General features: G+C 53.0%; 1 protein-coding gene across 2 annotated transcripts in view; it reads left to right on the forward strand.

The window, feature by feature from the left end:
* The first annotated feature begins 5,814 nt into the window (after positions 1-5,814).
* Positions 5,815-18,684, forward strand: part of NCAN (neurocan) — a 32,623-nt gene continuing 19,753 nt past the window's right edge. The window contains exons 1-8 of one of the 2 annotated variants that reach the window (XM_084759047.1): positions 5,829-5,958; positions 8,536-8,655; positions 9,982-10,061; positions 11,396-11,797; positions 14,777-14,951; positions 15,057-15,184; positions 15,498-15,791; positions 17,125-17,721. In XM_084759047.1, coding sequence (XP_084615173.1) covers positions 8,612-8,655; positions 9,982-10,061; positions 11,396-11,797; positions 14,777-14,951; positions 15,057-15,184; positions 15,498-15,791; positions 17,125-17,721 — 1,720 coding nt within the window. In that variant the 5' untranslated portion in view covers positions 5,829-5,958; positions 8,536-8,611. Of the gene's footprint in view, positions 5,959-8,535; positions 8,656-9,981; positions 10,062-11,395; positions 11,798-14,776; positions 14,952-15,056; positions 15,185-15,497; positions 15,792-17,124; positions 17,722-18,684 lie in introns of both variants that reach the window. The other variant, XM_084759048.1, reaches the window with a different exon arrangement.

The raw sequence follows: 18,684 nt of genomic DNA on the forward strand, positions 1-18,684 counted from the left end.
CTACACAGAGAAACCCTGTCTTGAAAAACCAAAACCAAACCAAACCAAAACAAACAAACAAACAAACAAAAGCATGCACTGTCATCTGTTTTTTTATTCCTTGCTGTTGTTTGTTTGTTTGGAGTGAGTCTTACTTTAGTTGAGTATAGCCTGGAATTTATCGTGTAATCCAGGCTGTCTTAAAATTGCGACAGCTCCCCTCCCTCAGCCTCTCAGACACTGGGGTGATAGTTGTGAGCTATCATGTTCAGTCCGTTATGGTGATAAAATTCAGAGGATGTGTAATTTTCTCTGGGGGTGGGGAAGGCATTGAGTGGAGAGTGCGGAGCAGAGAGGGGCTGGTTCACCTTGGCAGGCTCTAAACTCACCAAGAAAAAGTTTCCCTAAGGAAGCACACCCTTGCATGTGTGGGGATGTCTAGTTAATTAGCTGGGAGACCCATCCTGAATGTATGTGAGGCACCTTCCATCCGCTCAGAACCTGGGCTGAATAAAGACTGCTGAGCAGCAGCGAGCCTGCCCCCCCCCACCCCGTCTCCCTCTCTCTTCCTCCCTTCCTCTGTCTCTCTCTGTCTCTCTCTCTCCCCCTTTCTCTCTCTCTCTCTCTCTCTGTCTCTGTCTCTCTCTCTCTGTCTCTCTCTCTGCCTCTGCCCTGTAGATGCTCGCTGTGTGGTGGACTGCAGCATAGAATTATGAGCCGCAGCAAACCCTTTTTTGCTCAGGTGGCTTTGTCAGGTGTTCTGTCCCAGCTACCAGACAAGTGCCCAGTGCAATGTGGGATTGTGCAGTGAGGACTGACGGCATCGCGGTGCATGCAAAGCACGTGCTGTACCCCAGGGCCATGTTCGTTGATGGGCAACATGGGTGTTTGTTGGAGGGAGTGCACACATGCCATGGTGTGTGAATGTGGAGGTCAGAGGTCACCGTGCAGGGTCAGCCTCTCCTTCCACCATTAGGGCCCCAACTCAACTCAGCCTCGCTGCCTTTACCTTCCGGAGCATCCTCCCAGTCAAAGTTTACCGCTGTGTTTTATTTTATTTCATTATTATTAATTATTTTATTTTATTTTATTAATTTATTCATATTACATCTCAGTGGTTATCCCATCCCTTGTATCCTCCCATTCCTCCCTCCCTCCCACTTTCCCCTTACTCCCCTCCCCTATGACTGTGACTGAGGGGGACCTCCTCCCCCTGTATATGCTCATAGGGTATCAAGTCTCTTCTTGGTAGTTATTTCATTATTTTAAACATACGCTGTGTGTGTGCGTACACATGAGTGTGAGTGTGTGTGTACAGGTGTTACAGAAGGGCTGCATGTGTGTGTGCGTGCGTGTGTGCTCTCCATGCTCAACCTGTCTCAAGAACAAACCAAACAAAGGCTGGAGGGCTGGGACCAGGACTCCGTGGATACCGCGCTTGCCTCACATGCTCTGAGCCCCGGGTTCTGTCTCAGCACCACATATATACCAGGCGTGACGATGCATGCATGCATCTGCAACCCCAGCATTTGGGAGAGGGAAGCAGGAGGATCAGGAGTTCAAAGTCATCCTCGGCTTCATAGGGAGTTAGAGGCTAGCCTGGGCTACATAGCAAGTTACAGACCAGGCTGGGATATATGTGACCTGCATTGTTTTTTGAAGGAGGAGGCAGCTTCTGAGACACGTGGCTAGACAGTGAAGAGCACTGACTACTCTTGTGGAAGGCTCAAGCCTGGTTCCCGGTGTCCTTGTACCGGGGAATCTGGCTCCTTCTGGCCTCTCTGAGCTGTCACAGGCAGAGATACACACACTCCTACACCTAAATAGGAGGAAATCTTATGAACAACCACAAAACCAACAAAACAATAACAAGGCTGGGTGTGGTGGTACACATCGGAACCCCATTGCTCTGGAAGCAGAGACAGGAGGATCATTTGAAGTTCAAGTCTAGCCTGGGCTACGTCATAGCCAGTCCATAGCAGCCAGGATTATATATTGAGCCCTTGTTCTCAAAGCAAGGATACAACAGAGGCCTGCAGTCAGTACGTTGGTGATCCTGCAGTGAAGCAAGCTTAAGTACTTTTTATATTGTTTTAAAATCGCAACCTTGGGCTGGAGAGATAGCTCAGAGGTTAAGAGCACTGGCTGCTCTTCCAAAGGTCCTGAGTTCAATTCCCAGCAACCACATGGTGGCTCACAACCATCTATAACGAGATCTTCTGTGGTCTGCAGGTGTTCATGCAGGCAAAACACTGTATACATAATAAATAAATAAATCTTTTTTTTTTAATCGCAACCTCTTCTACTTCTAATGCAATCTCGTTCCTTGGGAGAAAGTCCGCTTGTCCACAGCAGTCACTCATGGCCCTGATCTATTTCCTGTCTCTGTGGGTTGGACTGTTCTGGCCATTTTCTGTCTTATAACCATACATTATGGTGCCTTTTGTGCCGGTCTGTCCCTGATAACCTAGCACCATTGTTTCCAGGTTTATCCCTGTTGTACTGCATGTAGAATTTTTCATGGCTAAATAATATTCCACTACAGAGCTCTAGATTTGCTCTGCTTCCTTTGGAGAGACAGTATGTAGTCTAGGCTGTTAACTCAGGGTCCCCTGCCTCAGAATGTTGGTTCCACTGGTGTGTGCCACATTGTGTGGGTGACAGCACATATTCGTGTTGTACATGTGGGAGTGGAGGTCAGAGGTCGACATGGAGGGTGGCCTTCTATCTCCATTTTTGTTGTTGTTGTTGTTGTTGTTGTTGTTTTGAGACAGGGTTTCTCTGTGTGGCTTGGCTGTCTTGGACTCACTTTGTAGACCAAGCTAGCCTCAAACTCACAGTGATCCACCTGCCTCTGCCTCCCAAGTACTGGGATTACAGGCATGCACAACCTCGCCCGGCTTCCAATGTATTTGCTTACCCATTAATTTTGTTTTGAGACATGTTCATCATTTTGGCTAGACCAGCTGGCCAGCAAGACACAGGGTTCTGGGCAGAGGCAGAGGCATGCAGGTTTCTGAGCTTGGAGCCAGCCTGGTCTATAGAGCGAGTTCCAGGACATCCAGGGCTACACAGAGAAACTCTGTCTCAAATAAATAAATAAGGTGTTACAGGTGTGGCTGCTGTGTCACAAGTCTGTCAGTAGGTGGCAGAGAGACTATAGCCTAACATTCCCTGAAAAAAAGTAAACCTGAGAAATCACCAGACCAGCACCCATCAGGCCTGGGATGAGGGGCAGACCATGCCAGAGATGACCCCTGCCCAGTGCCGTAAGGCAGGGGCAGGGCACAGCACTCCTGAGATGACCCCAGGCACTCAGAGACTCCAGGAGCCACTAAGAGCAGCAGGTAAGAGGTGGAGAAATGGGAAACAGAAAGATGTGGGTGCAATGGAGAGACGCAGAGCTGGAAGGGAGTGAGGAGCAGCCTGATGTGAGCAGCTGCTGATGCCACCTGGGGCCACGGTGGGGTCTTGGCCTGTGCTGCCACCAGGGCCATGTCTTGGTCCGTGGCCCTGCAGTAGCAGGGTTCTGTTACCACCAAAGGCCAGGCGGATGTCCCTGGTCTGGCTGCCACCCGGGGACATGTTGGTGTATGAAGGCTGTGCAGAACTGGCCCTGCCCCTCACCTGGGCATCCTGGCAAGGCAGGTGAGCTGGCCCTGAGGAGGTAAGTGTGGAAAAGCTGGCTTCACTGCTCATCTCCCCTGCAGTGGCGTGAATGGGGGAGCGGTTCTTTCCTCCCCTGCCTAGCTTCTCACCACCTGTGGGAGGCAGGAGGCCAGGGCCTGGGGTCAGGAGAGCGGGAGAGCAGCACCTGAGAGAGTGAGCCCTGCACCTCACCTGGTCATTGCAGTAGAGCTAACCCTGGTGGTAGGGGTGCAGGTGAGCTGGCCACGAGGGCGTGGGCATGGAGGAGGTGGCCCCACCACTTGTCTGCTGTGCAGTGACATGAGTGAGTGAGAGATACCCCTCCTCTTGTCCCTAGCCATCTACTGCAGGCAGGAGAGCTGGCCCCGTCCCTCACCTACTGCAGCACTACCGAGATCAGGCCCTAAATGTGGGGGCTGCAGGTGAGCCAACCCCAAGGGTGTGAGAGAGGGACCAGTTTGAAGACCTCTCAGGCCCAGATCCAGGGCTTTGAATTGGCCCACTCCAACATCTACCCATCAACGAACTGCTGGAGTACATGAAGGGGCCCGGTCCTATAAATCCAAAACTACAGGCTCCCTGTGACACAGGCCAACAACAGGATGTCTGAGAGGAGTCCCAGTGAGGTTCCAGTATCGATAGCGTAGCAGAAGCCAGAGGCCTCGCACCAGACCAACAGTCATTGCAATGGACATTGGCAAGCAAAGAAGTGTGGACCAAAGGGGACACTGTGGACACTAAAGCTTCCACAGTGAGATTTTTTCCCCCTCTGTTGTGGGGGGAGGTGGCAAGAGTGGAAGGTAGATATGAGGTGAGGGGGAGATGAGTGGAATTGGGGTGCATGATGTAAAATTCACAAAGAACCAAAACAAACAAACAAACGTAGGCCTCCTCCTGTCTCTGTCCCCATTGGGTTTATATGGATGCCACTGCACAGGACTTCTACACAGGTGCAGGGGTGAGACAACCACGTCACCCATGAGACATTCCTTACCCCACCCCCCACGCACACACACACCCTGCTTTGGAGGCTGGGGTCTCATGTAGCCCAGGCTGGTCTCCAATTTGGTATGTAGCTGAGATGAGCCTTGAACTCCTGATCCTCTTGCCTCTCCTCCCAACTGCTGGGGTTACAGGCTTGCACTACCACACCATACCTCGTGCTGGGGATCAAACTCGGGGTCTCCTGCATGCTGAGCAGGTGCCCTACCCACCTACCAAGCCACATCCCCAGCCCCTAACATCTGGGCTTTTAAAGATTGAGAGAGTGTCAAGACACCACATGCTCTCCTGCCTCGAGTAGGAGTATCCGGGACACGTGGCCCTGGTGTGCACCATGAAATGACAACAGGACAAGGGGAGTGGATGAGTGAACGGTATGAACACAGCTGGGGGCTGGAGAGATGGCTCAGTGGTTAAGAGCACTGCCTGCTCTTCCAAAGGACCAGGGTTCAATTCCCAGCAACTACATGGCAGCTCACAACTGTCTGTAACTCCAAGATTTGACACCCTCACATCAATGCACATAAGTTAAAGTTAAATAAATAAATAAATAAATAAATAAATTAGTTAATTAAAAAAAATGGCCTCAGCCGAGCTGCTGGGGCAGTTCTGCGGTTAGAACATCCACGTCTGTCCCTGAGGATTAAACATTTTCTATCACGTGTATTTTGTGTGGAGTTGTGGAGGTCAGAGAATGTGTGCTCACTTTTCTCCTTCCACCCTATAGGCAGGCCCCGGGAACTGAACTGGTGTCCTGGGGCTTGCCTGCATACCCTTTTTCCTGAGCAAAGAGTATTATTACCTTTATCTCACCTACTCCTGGTGACTCTTGGCAGCCCTGTGACTCAGTGCCTCCTCCGTGCCCATTTCTGTTCTAGGAAGGGTTAATTGTCCTTGGAGCCTTAGAGAGGCAAGTTTGAATCCCTACTCTGCGCTTTCCCACTGAGTGACCTTGGCAAACACTCTTACCTCCCTGAGGCTCAGTTTCCCCATCTGTAAATCAGAGCAGGCAGCGTCTAAGGCATCCTGGGGCCCATTTAATGGGGTTGCCAAGGGGGCAAAGAGAATGAGGGCGGAGTCAGGTGTAGCCACCCCTCTGGCCGTGTTGGGACAGACGTGAAGAGAATTTCAGGCAAGGCAGCCGCCCTCCCAGCGCTGCTGGAGGCCTGGAGCTGCGCATGCGCGTGGCATCCCCGTGGTCCTTTATAAGTGAGGAGGCTGCGCCTGGTGTGCTGAGCGCCAGGCGCTGGGGCTGAGAAAGCACCAAGAGCCGGGTGGCGTGTCCTTTGTGCCAGGAGCCGTGGGGATGCATCCGCGCTAAAGGAGCAGGTGTGGGGGCCCGGCAGAGAAGGGAGGCAACAGGAAACCGCACTTGGGGAGGACTGGCCAGGATGAAGGAGAAGCCCCCCTCCCCGATGGGGATGGGCAGGGAGCTGTGGGGGAGGGGAGCCAAATTTGGGGGGGGGGCTGAACGCATGAGGGGCGGCCTTAGAGGTGTTGGGAATGGGAGGGAGTCTCGAATGAAAAAAACGTTTCCCTCTCCATCGGGGAGGGTCCCTGGCTGCAGGTAGTTCTCTGGATCAAACAGGAGGCTCTGGGACTAAGGGCAGGGGCACCCCGAGTTTGGAGAAAAGACAAGGGCATCCATGGAATCTTAGGACTGAGCACTCCAGTATTTTAGGGGAGATACCCAGGGAATTTGACGTGGGAACCTTCAATTTACACATGAATAAAGGGCTGGGTGGGGAGGGAGCCCCCTAATTCAAGAGTGTGTGCCGCGGAGTCTCATCTCTGGGAAGGGAAGCCAGACAGGTCTCTGTCCTCTTGTTGTATCCTGAGCGAGGAAGGCGGCTCACGCGCCCATCCTAAGGGGCCCCCTGATTTCCTAACAGATGTGAAGTTGAGGTGCAGTCTCTTTCCCCAGTGAGCATGCTTGGTGTCCTGGCTAATGGTAGGTGTGGGTTCTGGTGTGCCCCAAGATGGATATCCTGGACCTGCAGAGAGACAGGGGCCCCCCCAGATGCCGCACATCTCCACATCACCTCAGCTTTCCACACCCGTGCTTCACCCCTAGGCTGCCTATGTGGTGCGTTTTTAAAACTCTGTTCGGGTGACCAGGTGCTAGAAAGGAGAGGGCTCTGCACTGGGGTACAGGAGTGACCCCATGCGCACAGCACAGTGTGGCTTTGTTCATTCTAAGTGTAGCTGGGAAGGAGTCAGGCTGAGGCAAGCCCGGGTGGGCGATGGCCCAAGCTGGGCGTGAGGAGACGTTAGGACGGGATGACTGCATGCACTGAGCCATCCCAGACTCCGGCAGTCTCGGTGGCCCCTGGACATCCCTACAGGGTAACAGGGAAGGTGCTACCCCCCCCCCAGGAAATGGGGGTCTTTGTGTGTCAACAGACTATGAGGAGAGGCTTGTCCGGGGTCTGGGGTCTCCCGTGACTGATAGAACTGCTGTCTTTTGTTACAAAACTGTGCTGGGGGCCACAGTACCAGTGGCCATGCATCGGTCCCCAAGGCCACATGCATCCCAGTCTGTACATCCCAGGGCTGGTGTGGCAGCCCGTGGGAGGAGCCAGACCTGGTGGTTGATTCGTTAGGGGCTTCAGCAGACTGTGGGCGTCTTTGTGTAGAGGTCGCACAGCCTACCCAGTGAATGCTGGCATGGGTTCTCTTTGTTAATGTCCCTGGAAGTCTCTGTGTGCGTCTCTCGTGGGGTGTGTCTTGTGAATAAGAAAAGGGGACCCAGAGCGCGGAGGTGCAAGGCTAAGCAGTGACCGTGGGAGCTACGTGGCTGGGGTGGAGAGCCTCTGCTTGGCTTCCCTTTCCCTCACACTGTTCCACATTCATGCCTGTGTGCACAAATCCAGTGTGCGTCTCAGGGTGTGCAAGTGCAAGTGAGTATACATAAATGTGTGTGGCTTTTGCCCAGGGCCAGAAATCCTTCTTGGGCCGATGTCCCCACACCACGGGATGCAGACATAGGCATATCCTTACCCAGACAGACACAGACAACAGATGCACACCCAGTCACACATCCAGTGACAAGTGCTCAACTCCAACTCAGTGAAGAGATGAGAGCTGGGGCTGGGGGTGGGGGTGGGGGCGGGGGCTGGGAGTGGGACAGGGACACAAACACACACACATAAGCTTGAGAATGTGCCTTCCCTCTCCCCTGCAGGCCCCTCCTCGCATACACATGAGGCTAATGCATCATTCATGAGGGGGCGGGCCCAGACCTCAGCCCAAATGCTGTCACTCACCTCTGGTGGCCCAGGGGAGGAAGTATTTTAAGAGAAGGATGTGGGCGTGTGAGGATGTGAGGGGAAGGGAAGGAGAAGGTGTTTGGGGAGGGAGGATGCTGAGGCTGATATTGTGTCTGCCACTGTGGGCTACCTTAGGGTATTTTTAGGGTGTTCCCGAGGCTTTTTGTACACAGAACTGTTTTTTAAAGGTGACGCATTACAAATCTACCCCCTTCCCTTCCTGATAACTTCAGAGAGTTTGTGCTGGATGAGGCTCATTTTACAGGTAGGGAAACCGAGGCATAGGGTGCAGAGTTGCATGGTGATAAATAGAATGTGACATGGATTCTTTTTATTGGGGAGGGGGGTGCTTTCCAGACAGGCTTTCCCTGTGTAGCCCTGGCTGTCCTGGAACTCACTCCGTAGACCAGGCTGGCCTCAAACTCAGAGATCCAGCTGCCTCTACCTCCTGGGCACTGGGATTAATGGCATGTGCCATCACACCCAACTGGATTATGTATGTATGTATGTATGTATGTATGTATGTATGTATGTATGTATGTATGTATTTTTTGAGACTGGATCCCAGGTTGACTTTAAACTCAAAATGAAGTTCAGGGTGGCCTCAAACCCTGATCCTCCTGCCTCCGTCTCCCAGGTGCTAAGATGACAGTGTTTGGCCACCACATCCAGCCGAACTCAATTATGTGGAGAGGGGTCAGGAGAACGAGAGGATGAGAAGAACGCATTTCCCAGCCTTGATCTCTCCTAAAATGGGGTAATCTCAGCCACTAGGGTACCCTAGAGGGGTTTAGAGTTCCCAGAAGAAATGGGGACGGCCTGGATTGCAGTTTGAGGCTGTGGACGTTTATTTACAAGTTGGCAGCCTGTGCTCTGCTGTGCAACCCAAAGCAAAGGGCAAGCCCTCTCTGGCTGCTGAGGTTGGCCGTGATCGGAGCCACGAGTTACCCGTCGGAGTTCAGCACCAAGGACAGGTCCCCGGCCGTCGTGCGCTTGGTGCTTGTAGGAACAGGGAGAAATTCTGAAGGGAGCTGAGCTCTCTAAGGCCTCTAGAGACCCCACCCACAAGGGCAGGTTTGCAGGCAGCCTCGGATCTCCCCTCTCCTGTCCTTTTTGAGCCCCTGTAAGTCGCCTGAGTTGAGAGAGGGGCAAAGTTTTGTTGTCCTTGGGGAATGAGTGTATTTCAGGCACTCAATAATTGCCTACTGTATAGCAGGTGGATGGGATGGCTCCAGGGCTGAGGAAGCTTCTGTGAGATGGGAGAACTGGGTTTGGGGGAGGGTCTGGGCACCCCCGAAAGGGTGAGAACCCACTGCTTCCCTTAGGACCTCCCAAGCTGATAGTGGAAGCTGACTTGAAAAATAGGGTTTCAGACTGGGCAGTGTGAAGTTTAATGATAATATTAGCCACAGCTGAAATGTTCCTCAAGCCAAGTTGCTCAAAGCATTGTGTACAAGTTGACTCATCCGTCCTAGTCAGCTGTTGTCCTCATCTGACCCACAAGGAAAGGGAGGCAGAGAGAAACCAAGCTACTTGCTTAAAGTCACACAGCAAGACAGGGGCAGGGAGCTTGCTTTGGGCTCAACCTGTGTAGATTCTGTCTCCACCCTTCCAGGGCTAAGACGTGCGATCACAGGTGTGAGCCTCTAGACCCAGCATAGAGGACCGTGCAGGACCGCAGCCTGGGCCTCATATGTGCTCCTTGGGTTTAGGGGTCAAAGGCTAGAACTGGGCCCCACCCCCAGAGGATTGTGGCAAGATCTGGGGACAGACCCCAAGGTCTACGTAAGCCTGGAAGGTGCTGGGGCCAGAACCCAGGGCCCCTTGTGAGCTCAGCGGGTGTCCCACCACTAAGCCATAATTCAGCCTTGATGCTTGGGGGTCCCTGAAGCAAGATGCTCTGGGAGCAAATCCTGCTCGGCCCCGGCTTCCTCTACTCTGTGACCTTCAGTGACATACGGTCTTTCTGAATTCTGGCTCGTAATTCTTCCTGGGGCTGTCTGGCTCCTCCATGTTGAATGTCTGGGGGGTTTGGGGGGGGCTCTGCCATGACTCACCTTCTCTTCCTCTCCTTTGCTCCTAGCTCCAGTATGGGGGCCAAATCTGTGTGGGCCTCAGGCCTCCTGGTGCTGTGGCTGCTGCTCCTAGTGGCTGGGGATCAGGGTGAGTGGGGCTTACAGGGGGCAGGAGGGGGGGACTTTTCACTCTCTAGTCATAGCCACAGGTCAGCGGGATGGGAAGAGGTTTTTTCCCCCCCCCCATTCCAGAACCTTTTCCTGCTGGTCCTCCAGCTGGGTCTACAAAAGAAAAATGAGAATAGCTGAAGCCAGTCTTTGAACAGTCAAAAGGGAACATGATACCTGAGAGGTTATTTTTAGTCATAACCAGCAGAGGCTGGAGGTTCCCGCCTCTCACTGCCTTTCGCTGAAATGATCTGAAAAAGGAAGGTGGGCGAGAGAGAGAGAGACAATAGCACAGGGGTTGATTAGTGATGTCTGACGCGGTGGGACCAGGGGAGGAAGATCTTTTTGCCTTCCCCGGAATCTCCCCAGTGGAGTCGAGATTTTATGAATTCCCTACTTAGTTTCCCGTGGCTGTAGGCAAGAATATTTACTTCTCTGATCTTCAGTTTGCCTGATGTCCCTAAAAGATGACGAGACATTGCCACTGCAGATGGTTATGGGAGTTCAATGACTTGATTGTACTCAGGAGGCATAGTGGTGCACCCCTGTAACCCTAGCAGGTGGGCAGAAGATCAGGGGACCAGAAGTGCAAGGTCACTCTCGGCTGTGTAGTTTGCTGCCAGCCTGTGCTACAGGAGATCCTGTCTTAAAAAAAAAAAAGAAAGAAAGAAAAGAAAAGACAAACAAACAAAAACAAAACAAAAAACGAATGGCCCACACTGTTCCCAGTGTCCACCTCTGGCTGAGCTTTTGAGGATCAGAGAAGGAAAGTGACTATCCCAGGGCCACACAGCGAGCCAGTGATGATGACAGGCATCGTTCAGCCATAAAAGAAGCTGAGCAAGGCAAGAGCGTGAAGGGTTCTGGCCTTGGTCGCTCTGTAAAAATGTGCTAGCGAAGCTGGGTGTGGTGGCGCACACCTTTAATCCCAGCACCCGGGAGAGGCAGAGGCTGGAGGATCTCTGTGAGTTTGAGGCCAGCCTGGCCTAAGTAGTGAGTTCCAGGCCACCCAGGGCTACATAGTGAGACACTGTCTCAAAAAGTGAAACAAAGTGTTAGTGAAAAAAAAAAAAAAAAGGCCGGGCGTGGTGACGCATGTCTGTAATCCTAGCACTAGGGAGGCAGAGGCAGGCGGATCGCTGTGAGTTCGAGGTCAGCCTGGTCTACAAAGCGAGTCCAGGACGCCCAGGGCTACACAGAGAGACCCTGTCTCAAAAAAAAAAAAAAAAAAGAAAAGAAAAACCCACTAAAGCAAGAAATGTCGGTGTCCTGCTGGGCGCTGCCTCTGACTCAGGTCCTGTCTCTTCACCCTAGACACACAGGACACCACCACCACCACGGAAAAGGGGCTTCGCATGCTCAAGTCGGGTCCCGGGCCCGTCCGTGCTGCCCTGGCAGAGCTGGTGGCTCTGCCCTGCCTCTTTACCTTGCAACCACGGCCAGGCACCCCGCGAGACATCCCTCGCATCAAGTGGACCAAGGTTCGGACTGCATCAGGCCAGCGACAGGATTTGCCCATCTTGGTAGCCAAGGACAACGTGGTTCGTGTGGCCAAGGGCTGGCAGGGACGGGTGTCGTTGCCTGCGTACCCCCGGCACAGAGCCAACGCTACGCTTCTGCTGGGGCCGCTGCGGGCCAGCGACTCGGGGCTGTACCGCTGCCAAGTGGTAAAGGGTATTGAGGATGAACAGGACCTGGTGACCCTGGAGGTAACAGGTGAGTTGGGGGCAGGTAGTGGGCGTGGCCAGATATGAAGGGGGAGGGGCCTATGGTGTGGGGGAGAGTTGAGGCTGGGCGGAGGAGCTCAAGGAAGAAAGAGGAAGCTGTCAAGATAGCGTCTGAGGATGGAGGGCAAGGCTCTGGGACAGAAAGGGAGGGATAAAGGGTGAAGGGGGAGAGACCAAAAGTTAAAGGAAGAGGAACCAGGGATGGACCGGAAGGGCGAGTGTGCATGCAGGAAGGAGCAGGAAAGAGTCAAGGATAGATGACGGGCCAAGAAAGACGGGGAGGAGTTAGTAAAATGATTGGCGGGAGAGACTAAGACAGAAGGGGCGGGGCTAAATGGCGGGCGAGCGACTAGTAGGGGGAGGGGCTAAGACAGAAGGGGAGGGGCTAAACGGTAGAGGAGGGGCTAGGACAAAAAGGGAGGGGCCAACCATGAAAGGGGAGAGCCTGATGGTGAAGTGAGCATTGTCGGACTGAAGGGAAGGATGGAATGAAAGAGGCTGGGATTGAAAAGGGAGGAGTTAGAATAAAAAGGGTGGGGCCAAGGTGGAAATAACAAAAACTGAGGCTAGGCCGCCAAGGGCTCAGTGGTTCAGAGGCTTGCTGCTCTTCCAGAGGAAGAATAGGTCAGGTGGCTCCAGGGGCTGTGTCAATTCTGCCTGCAGGCACTGCAATCGAAACACACACACACATATACAAAACCACACACATATACTCACACACACACATATACTCACACACACACACACACACACACACACACACACACACACACTTACACACCAGTACACAGAGTTTAAAATGCAGTGATTTAGGACTGGAGAGAGATGCCTCAGAGGTTAAGAGGACTGGCTGCTCTTCCAGAGGACCATTCCCAGCACCAACATGGCAGCAAACAAACACATGTAATTCCAGTTCTAGGGGATCTAGCACCTTCTATTTACTTATTTTATGTGTACATGTGAGTGTCTGCATGTATGATGCACTAGATACCACATCATACATGCTGGCATTCACATATATACATAAAATAAGCAAATAGCCAGGTGTGGTAGTGCATACGTATAATCCCAGCACTCAGGAGGCAGAGGCAGGCAGATCTCTGTGCGTTCGAGGCCAGCCTGGTCTACAAAGTAAGTTCCAAGACAGCCAGGGCTACACACAGAGAAACCCTGTCTCAAAAAACCAAAACAAAAACAAAAAAACAAAGTCAATGTACACAAAATAAAAATATTTTAAAGAAGAAATAAATCTTTTTTTAAGCCGGGCGTGGTGGCGCACGCCTTTAATCCCAGCACTCGGGAGGCAGAGGTAGGTGGATTGCTGTGAGTTCGAGGCCAGCCTGGTCTACAAAGTGAGTCCAGGACAGCCAAGGCTACACAGAGAAACCCTGTCTCGAAAAACCAAAATTAAAAAAAAAAAATCTTTTTTTAAAAAGATTGTATTTAACTTTTTATTTATTATTATGTATACAGTGTTCTGCTACATATACACCTGTACGCCAGAAGAGGGTGTCAGATCGTGTTACAGATGATTGTGAACCACCATGTGGTTGCTGGGAATTGAACTCAGGACCTTTGGAAGAGCAGGCGGCGCTCTTAACCACTAAGCCATCTCTCCAGCCCAGAAGAAATAAATCTTTAAAAATAACAAATCTTTAGCTGGGAACAGTGGCGCACACCTGTGATCCTAGCACCCAGGGAAGTAAAGGCAGGCAGATCTCTCTGAGTTCAAGGACAGCCTGGTCTACAGAGTGAGTCCAGGATAGCCACAACTACACTGAAAAACTCTTGTCTCAGAAAAAAAAATACAGATATTTAAAAAATATTAAAGTGAGCCTATCTTTAATGTCAGTTAACACACCTTCAGGAGACACTATGTAAGTCTATCTGCTGGATCCTCTGCTAAATTCCACTATAGTTTCTGTTTTTCTTTCTTTCTTTCTTTCTTTCTTTCTTTCTTTCTTTCTTTTTTAAAAAAGATTTATTTATTATTTATACAGTACTCATAGCAGAAGAGGGCCCAGATTGCATTATAGATGGTTATGAACCACCATGTGGTTGCTGGGAATTGAACTCAGGACCTTTGGAAGAACAGACAGTGTTCTTAACCTCTGAGCCATCTCTCCAGCCCCTAGTTTCTGTTTTTCTGATTAAAAAGAAATGAGCTTTGGGGGGGGGGGGTGCAATGGTGGGGAACCGGGGAAGCAGAGGCAGATAGATGGAGCTTTGTGAGTCTGGGCCAGCCTGGGATACATATTGAGATCCTGTCTCAAAAACAGAAATAAAGCCAAACAGTGGTGGTGCACGCCTTTAATCCCAGAGGCAAGCTGATCTCTGAGTTGGAGGCCAGCCTAGCCCACAGAACAAGGTCTGGGACAGCCAGAGCTACTCAGAGAAACTCTGTCTCAAAAAGCCAAACAAACTAACAAACAATAGCAGACAAGAGTTCCGGCTGAGAAGACGGGAGGAGCACAAGGGGAAAGAAAGTCATTCCTCACCACAGATGGAGCTGGAGGCCGCCTAGGCCATGCCAGTTCTCTCTTTCTTTGTCTGTGTGCTTCATTGTTGTCTCTTTTGAGACAAAGTCTCTCTGGGTAGCTCTGGCTCACCTGGAACTCACTCAGTAGACCAGGTTGGCCCTGAGCTCACAGAGATCCGCCTGCCTATGCCTTCCCAGTGCTGGGATTAAAAGCATGTGCCAACCACACCCTATGAGACCTGTCTTTAAAATAATCTGCTCCAAAGCCTTTAATCCCAGCACTCGGGAGGCAGAGGCAGGCGGATGTCTGTGAGTTCGAGGCCAGCCTGGTCTACAGAGAGAGTTCATGACAGCCAAGGCTACACGGGGAAACCTTGTCTCGAAAACAAAACAAAAAGGAAAGAAAAGAAAAAAAAAGTGCTCCAAGGAGGTCCTTTCTCCAAGATCCCGCACCAGCCTCTGTCAGGCCTCCTGTCTCTTACCCCACAGGCGTCGTGTTCCACTACCGGGCGGCCAGGGACCGCTATGCGTTGACCTTTGCTGAGGCCCAGGAGGCCTGTCGCCTGAGCTCTGCCACCATTGCTGCCCCACGACACCTGCAGGCTGCCTTCGAAGACGGCTTTGACAACTGCGACGCAGGCTGGCTCTCAGACCGCACGGTTCGGTGAGGGGGTGCGCAGGGGGCACGGGACTGGGGCTCACTCCCGGAGAAGGGGGCTTCGGGAGCACACCTCTGATCCGCACTCCCCTCGCGCGCGCTCGCGGCCAGGTATCCCATCACCCAGTCGCGTCCTGGTTGCTATGGTGACCGCAGCAGCCTGCCGGGGGTTCGGAGCTATGGGAGACGGGACCCACAGGAACTCTACGACGTCTACTGTTTTGCTCGCGAGCTAGGGGGTAAGGCAAGATGCGGATAAGACTCCGTCGTCACCTGTCCTTGAGTGTAAGGTGCTGTCCCACCTTCCCTAAGCCCACATGAATCTCTCCGGAAGTCTTAGTGCCTTAAGAAATGCACCTGGGACCTGGGCTACCTCTCCCTGAGTGTCAGGTATTTTTCCGGTCCCGAAGCCCTCCTAAGTCAAGTCCCCTCAAAGCTCTATACAGCTAGAGCTATGACTTGGGCCATTCGTTTCCTGAGCTTCCCTATCCGCAGTTCCGAGCATCCCTGCTTCTCTTCCCCCTTCTGACCTCCACCCTGGCCCTCTCCCAGGTGAAGTCTTCTACGTGGGCCCTGCACGCCGACTGACACTAGCGGGCGCGCGGGCGCAATGTCAGCGGCAGGGTGCAGAGCTGGCCTCGGTGGGGCAGTTGCACCTGGCCTGGCACGAGGGCCTGGACCAGTGCGACCCCGGCTGGCTGGCAGATGGCAGCGTGCGCTACCCGATCCAGACTCCGCGGCGGCGTTGCGGAGGCCCCGCCCCTGGTGTGCGCACAGTCTACCGCTTCGCCAACCGCACTGGCTTCCCTGCGCCGGGAGCGCGCTTTGACGCCTACTGCTTCCGAGGTGCGTTAGGACGTGCTCCCGCCGCCACCTACCCACCAGCCCCAGCGGGCCCTGCAGGCCACGCCCCAGAGCCATTGTCCCGGGCCACCCTTTGTGGGTGGGTGTCATCCAGACAGGATCGCAGTCCAGGGTGTCTAACTAAGCTATTGCCTCAAAGAGGGGTCCCTACCTGACCACACACACCCGGATCAGTCTCTCCAGCTGCTCTTTGTGCGTTTGGATGTGTTCCCTTGAGACCGCAGCCTCACCAGGAAAGCTTGGTTATAGCCACGCCCCATGTCACACACACCCTGAAAGTGCGTAGCAAACACCACGCCTCCATGGCAGTCAGGAGTGTGTGAAGGCCACATGCCCTGTAAACGGTGTCCCCTCCAGATCACGTCCTCAGCCAGGATCATTGGTGGAGGCCACATCCCAGGATCACTAATGGTGAACGTGCTTCGTGGGTGTGTCTTCTGTGACCACGCATTTTGTTTTTGTTTTTGTTTTTTGTTTTGCGAGACAGGGATTTTCTGTGCAGCCTTGGCTGTCCTGGACTCACTGCCTCTACCTCCCTGAGTCACCTCCGTTTTTAAAAAGCCCACAGAGAGAAGGGCAGAAACCTTGTGACAAGCCACTCCCTCTGGGGGAGTGTCCACCCCCTGAGAGGGACCTTTCCTTCAATACGGCCACTATTGGGCCACTCTTGTACCATCCAGCATTTGGAAGACTGAGGTAGGAGACTCTCTGTAAGTCTGAAGCAAGCCTTGGCTACATTTTGAGTTCGAGGTTAGCTTGGGCTACAGACAGAGACAGCGCTAGTGGGCGGAGCTCTCTTTCCTGAGATGTCCTAAGCCTGGAAACCCACTCTAGCTGGGGCTTAGGCCCAGCCTGGTGGAGACGGAGCAGGAGCCCCTGCTGTGTGATCTCAGAGTTCCAACAATGAGCCAAGCTGTCTCAGGTGCATAGGTGGCCCTCGGCCCCTGGCCTTAACTATGGGCATTTTCTTTTTCCTTTTTTTTTTTTTTTTTTTTTTTCTTTTTTGAGAGAGGGTTTCCCTGTGTAGCCTTGGCTGTCCTGGACTCACTTTGTAGACCAGGCTGGCCTCGAACTCACAGCGATCCGCCTGCCTCTACCTCCCAAGTACTGGGATTAAAGGCGTGCGCCACCACCGCCCGGCTGACTATGGGCACTTTCTGTGGCAGCAGGAGTGGTTCACATTCTCTTCTCAGGCTGAGGAACCCACCCAGGGAGACAGAGAGATGCCCAGATGAAGCAGGCCAGCATGTGCATAGACGGCATGCAGGACTTTCCCGGCATGCCTGTGCCAACACCTCTTCTGCTTTTTCTATAGCTCATCACCTTACACCACAACATGGAGACTCTGAGACTCCCTCTTCTGGAGATGAGGGGGAGATTGTGTCGGCAGAGGGGCCCCCAGCCCGAGAGCTAGAGACCAGCTTGGGGGAGCGGGAGGTGGTGGCACCCGACTTCCAGGAACCTCTGATGTCGTCCAGTGGAGAAGATGAACCTCTCGACCTGATGTGGACACGAGTGTCTCAGGCGACCCTTGGCTCCACCCCAGTGGTGCCCACGCTGGCTTCGCAGCCCTCTTCTGAAAAGCGGCTGCTCACGGGCGCCACGGGTTCCACAGGTGTCTCCAGCCCCAGTAGCATGGCGGTGAATACGGAGGAGACGACACCCTCGGGCACACAGGCAGCCCCCACTCCCACGACAAGGAGGGGCCGCTTCAAAGGGCTGAACGGTCGACACTTCCAACAACAGAGCCCAGATGGGCAGCTTGAGGCAGCAGAGGCCAGTGCCCAGCCTCCCGCCCTGGAAGTTACTGCTGACTCCACGGGGCCTCCTGCAGCCACAGGGGCCTCAGGCAGTGACCACAGCAGCAGTCCCTGGGCCATTCTGACCAACGAAGTGGGTGTCCCAGGAGCAGGTCAGTGACCTGGGGAGAAAGGAAGGGGGCGTGGCAAAGCCACACGCTGTTCCAGCAGCTCCCTGACCTTGCCTATAGTCTTGCCTACAAATCTCCGTTTTGTTTTGTGTATGCCCTAGTGTGTGTGTGTGTGTGTGTGTGTGTGTGTGCGCTTGCATGTGACTGAGTATGTGTGTGTGTGTGCTTGCATGTGGCTGAGTAAGTGTGTGCTTGTATGTGGCTGAGTAAGTGTGTGTGTGCTTGTATGTGGCTGAGTGTGTGTGTGTGTGCTTGCATGTGACTGAGTGTGTGTGTGTGCTTGCATGTGACTATGTGTGTGTGTGCTTGCATGTGACTGAGTGTGTGTGTGTGCTTGCATGTGACTATGTGTGTGTGTGCTTGCATGTGACTGAGTGTGTGTGTGTGTGTGCTTGCATGTGACTGAGTGTGTGTGTGTGTGCTTGCATGTGGCTGAGTGTGAGTGTGTGTGCTTGCATGTGGCTGAGTGTGTGTGTACGTTCATGTGGCTGAGTGTGTGTGTGTGCTTGCATGTGACTGAGTGTGTGTGTGTGCTTGCATGTGGCTGAGTGTGTGTGTACGTGCATGTGGCTGAGTGTGTGTGTGTGTGCTTGCATGTGACTGAGTGTGTGTGTGTGCTTGCATGTGACTGAGTGTGTGTGTGCTTGCATGTGACTGAGTGTGTGTGTGTGCTTGCATGTGACTGAGTGTGTGTGTGTGTGTGTGTGTGTGTGCCTGCATGTGACTGAGTGTGTGTGTGTGCCTGCATGTGACTGAGTGTGTGTGTGTGCTTGCATGTGACTGAGTGTGTGTGTGTATGTGCCTGCATGTGACTGAATGTGTGTGTGTGTGTGTGTGTGTTCTTGCATACACACAAGCTATCAGAGACCAGATGTTGTCTTCAAGTGTCCTCCTTTTATGTCCCTCCATCTTAGGTTGTTTGTTTGTTTGTTTGTTTTTGAGACA

The sequence above is a fragment of the Acomys minous genome, assembly GCF_964271855.1.
Source record: "Acomys minous genome assembly, chromosome: 15".
In the NCBI taxonomy this organism is placed as follows: domain Eukaryota; kingdom Metazoa; phylum Chordata; class Mammalia; order Rodentia; family Muridae; genus Acomys; species Acomys minous.